This window comes from Petaurus breviceps, unplaced genomic scaffold (assembly GCF_028583685.1).
Source record: "Petaurus breviceps papuanus isolate PSGF00001 unplaced genomic scaffold, PetGlider_PUasm1.0 90451, whole genome shotgun sequence".
NCBI lineage: Eukaryota > Metazoa > Chordata > Mammalia > Diprotodontia > Petauridae > Petaurus > Petaurus breviceps.
The window spans coordinates 2,226,809-2,229,346 of record NW_027187258.1 but is presented as its reverse complement, the minus strand read 5'-3'; the positions used below and the strand labels follow the sequence as shown (position 1 = coordinate 2,229,346).

The 2,538-nt window shown below is 54.9% G+C and overlaps 1 protein-coding gene across 1 annotated transcript in view; it reads left to right on the top strand.

Moving 5' to 3' along the window:
* The window catches only part of EDA (ectodysplasin A), a 163,792-nt gene extending 162,343 nt beyond the window's left edge, over positions 1–1,449 (top strand). The window contains exons 5-6 of the mRNA XM_069062475.1: positions 649–683; positions 1,165–1,449. Of these exons, the coding sequence (XP_068918576.1) occupies positions 649–683; positions 1,165–1,449 (320 nt within the window). The remainder of the gene's footprint in view (positions 1–648; positions 684–1,164) is intronic.
* The last annotated feature ends 1,089 nt before the right edge of the window (positions 1,450–2,538 follow it).

The window sequence follows — 2,538 nt, the reverse complement described above, 5'->3', positions numbered from 1 at the left end:
GAGAACAGGGGATGTCAGGGCTGGGAGGGGCCTGAGAACAGGGGATGGCAGAGCTGGGAGATATTTTGGAGGCTGTATCAGGAGCGTTTTGGTCCATGAGAATTTCAGCTTCTTGGCCAGCCGCCAGGAGCAATAGCAGCAGGCAAGTGTTCAGGGATGGTCCAGGAATGTGACTTGAGAGTCTTCAAGAATCTGCACCATCTGCCCTGTCACCCCCAGGCCTTTTCCCCTGGTGCCTGAGGGTGATGCCTACAGGTCCCAGTGTAAATGAAGGCTTCCTCATCTAGCCCAAAGCCTGCTAAATAGGACATCTTGAGTGGCCTGGGGATTTAGCCCCTAAGCAGGGCTAAGTAATGGTAAGCAAGGCAAGTACAATGAAGTAAACTGAGGCCCAGGAGAGGGCCAGCTAGGATTCAAGCTTCAGACACTGACCAAAGTGTGACCATCAAGGCTCCTAGCCTTCCACCCATACACAGCCACCCCCTTGGCAACTCCAGCCATGTCTCCTTAGTGGAGGGCCACTTGGGGCCTCCCTCCAGGGAGCTCCAGAGCTGCACCTCCCTGGAAGAAGGAAGGGCAGACTGGCAGTGCCCACCCATTAGGGCCTCTCATGTGCTGCCAGCCTGAAGCCCTGGTACTCTCTTACAGGTGCAACTGACAAGGCTGGTGCTCGAGAGGTCCAGGTGAGTCAGAGTGGGGCAAAAGCTGGGGGTGCTCCTGGCTTGCTCACTTCCCCTCCTTTCCTTTGTGATTGACTCCAGTGCCAATGCCGTACCAACCATGCCACCCCAGTGGATAGCAGCAGCTTTGAGGGCCTTGTCACTGACCAGGCCACAGGAACTGAACCTCAAGTGTGTGAAGCCCTTGAGCAGTGCTAGTGTGCCTTCCCATGCTCCTCAGCAGGTGGGGGCAGCCATGGTGCCCCCCTCCTAAGGCCTCCAGCCTTTCCTCCACAGTACTTGGGCTTCAATACTGCAGATCTCTTCCCAGTCTATGGCAAAGTTGAGACAAACCCCTGGCCTTCCCCTCCTTCCCTGAGCTTAATTCCTCTGTCAGCATCCCCTTGGCCTCCCTCTGGGCCAGAGGAAGGGGACTGGGGTGAAAGTACAGAAGGCCATCCCATCAGCCCTCAGCACCTGCTCTCCACCATTCTCTCCCCTACAGCCAGCTGTGGTGCATCTCCAAGGCCAAGGCTCCGCCATCCAGGTGAAGAATGGTAAGAATCCCCTCCCCATCTCTTCCCCCAAGGGAAGGCTGAAGTGGAGTTCCTCCAAACCATCAGCTACCCCTGCCAGAGACATTAATGAAGATACCTGTGCACACAAAAGCTGCAGAGAAAACCATATGATATTAGAGCTGGAAGAAAGGCCTTTAGGTCATAGAATGTCAGAGCTGGAGGGACCACATGGCACAGAGAGGGAAACTGAGACCCCAGCAAGGAGCAGTTAGCCCTGTAAAAGGTTCCATCTTCTCCCCTAAGGAACCTGAAGAGCCCAAGCTGCCCGCCTTTGGGGGCTGCCTTCCCAAGCACTGATTCCCATCTAGGCTTAACAGACTTTGCCCATATCCTTGGGACAGCATCCCAGGCACAAGGATTCTAATTGCCTTGATACATGAGAACCTAACCCTGAAGGTCTAAGATGGAAAGGGACTTATCCAAGGTCACACAATCAGGAAAGGCAGAACAGCAGGCTGCTCAGTTCTATGGGACCCCAGACTGAGACGAAGGTGGGGAGCAGAGGGCACTTCTTGGGCCTGTGTGCCCATGGTCAGTCAATCAGGCATCAAGTCTTTATTAAGCATGCACTGTGTGCCAGAAACAGTGCTAAACCCAGAATACAAATACAACCTTCAGAAAGTGACTCTCTGAGTATGTGTGGCTCTAACACCCGCCCCTGCCACATCCTGAAGGAATGCTCAGTGCCCCCCCGCTGCTCCACCCCTGCTAGTCTGGCCTCCCTCTTCCTGGGGATGGGGGGCAGGCCATGGAGGCAGCATCCTGGGCCACCTCTTGCCAATGGTATGTGCCTGCTCTGGCCTAGGCCCCATGCTGGCTCTTGAAATTGGTCATTAGCCTGAGCTCTGGCCAGCCCAGTCCCCAAGTAGATCAGGCAATGAGGCCACCCCAGGGGACTGTCTGATGGCTGCTCCTACAAAAGCAGATGGTAGAATCCCTGAACAAACTTTTCCATCTTCCAGGGGTCCTCAGGGAGGAGCTAAGATGCCCTGAGGAGTAGGAGTCTAAGGAATTTCCCATCTGCCCAAGAAGGAAGGAGCAGAGGTGATCCCTGTCTGAAATGCAGACACTAGAGAAGCCTGGAAACTGTTAGGAAACAGGCCTGAGCTTCCGCATGGGAGAACATGAGTGAGGTCATTGGTTGCCACAAAGTCATGGGCAGAAAAAGGCCAGAGGAAGGAGCTGGGCGCTCTCCCTCTTCTCCTCTCTCTGCTCCTTTGTGTCCTAAGCATTCTTCAGGCTTCAGTGAAAATTCAGCCCCCAAGCCCCTCCCTGAATTCTGAGGCCTTTCCCAGCCCCCC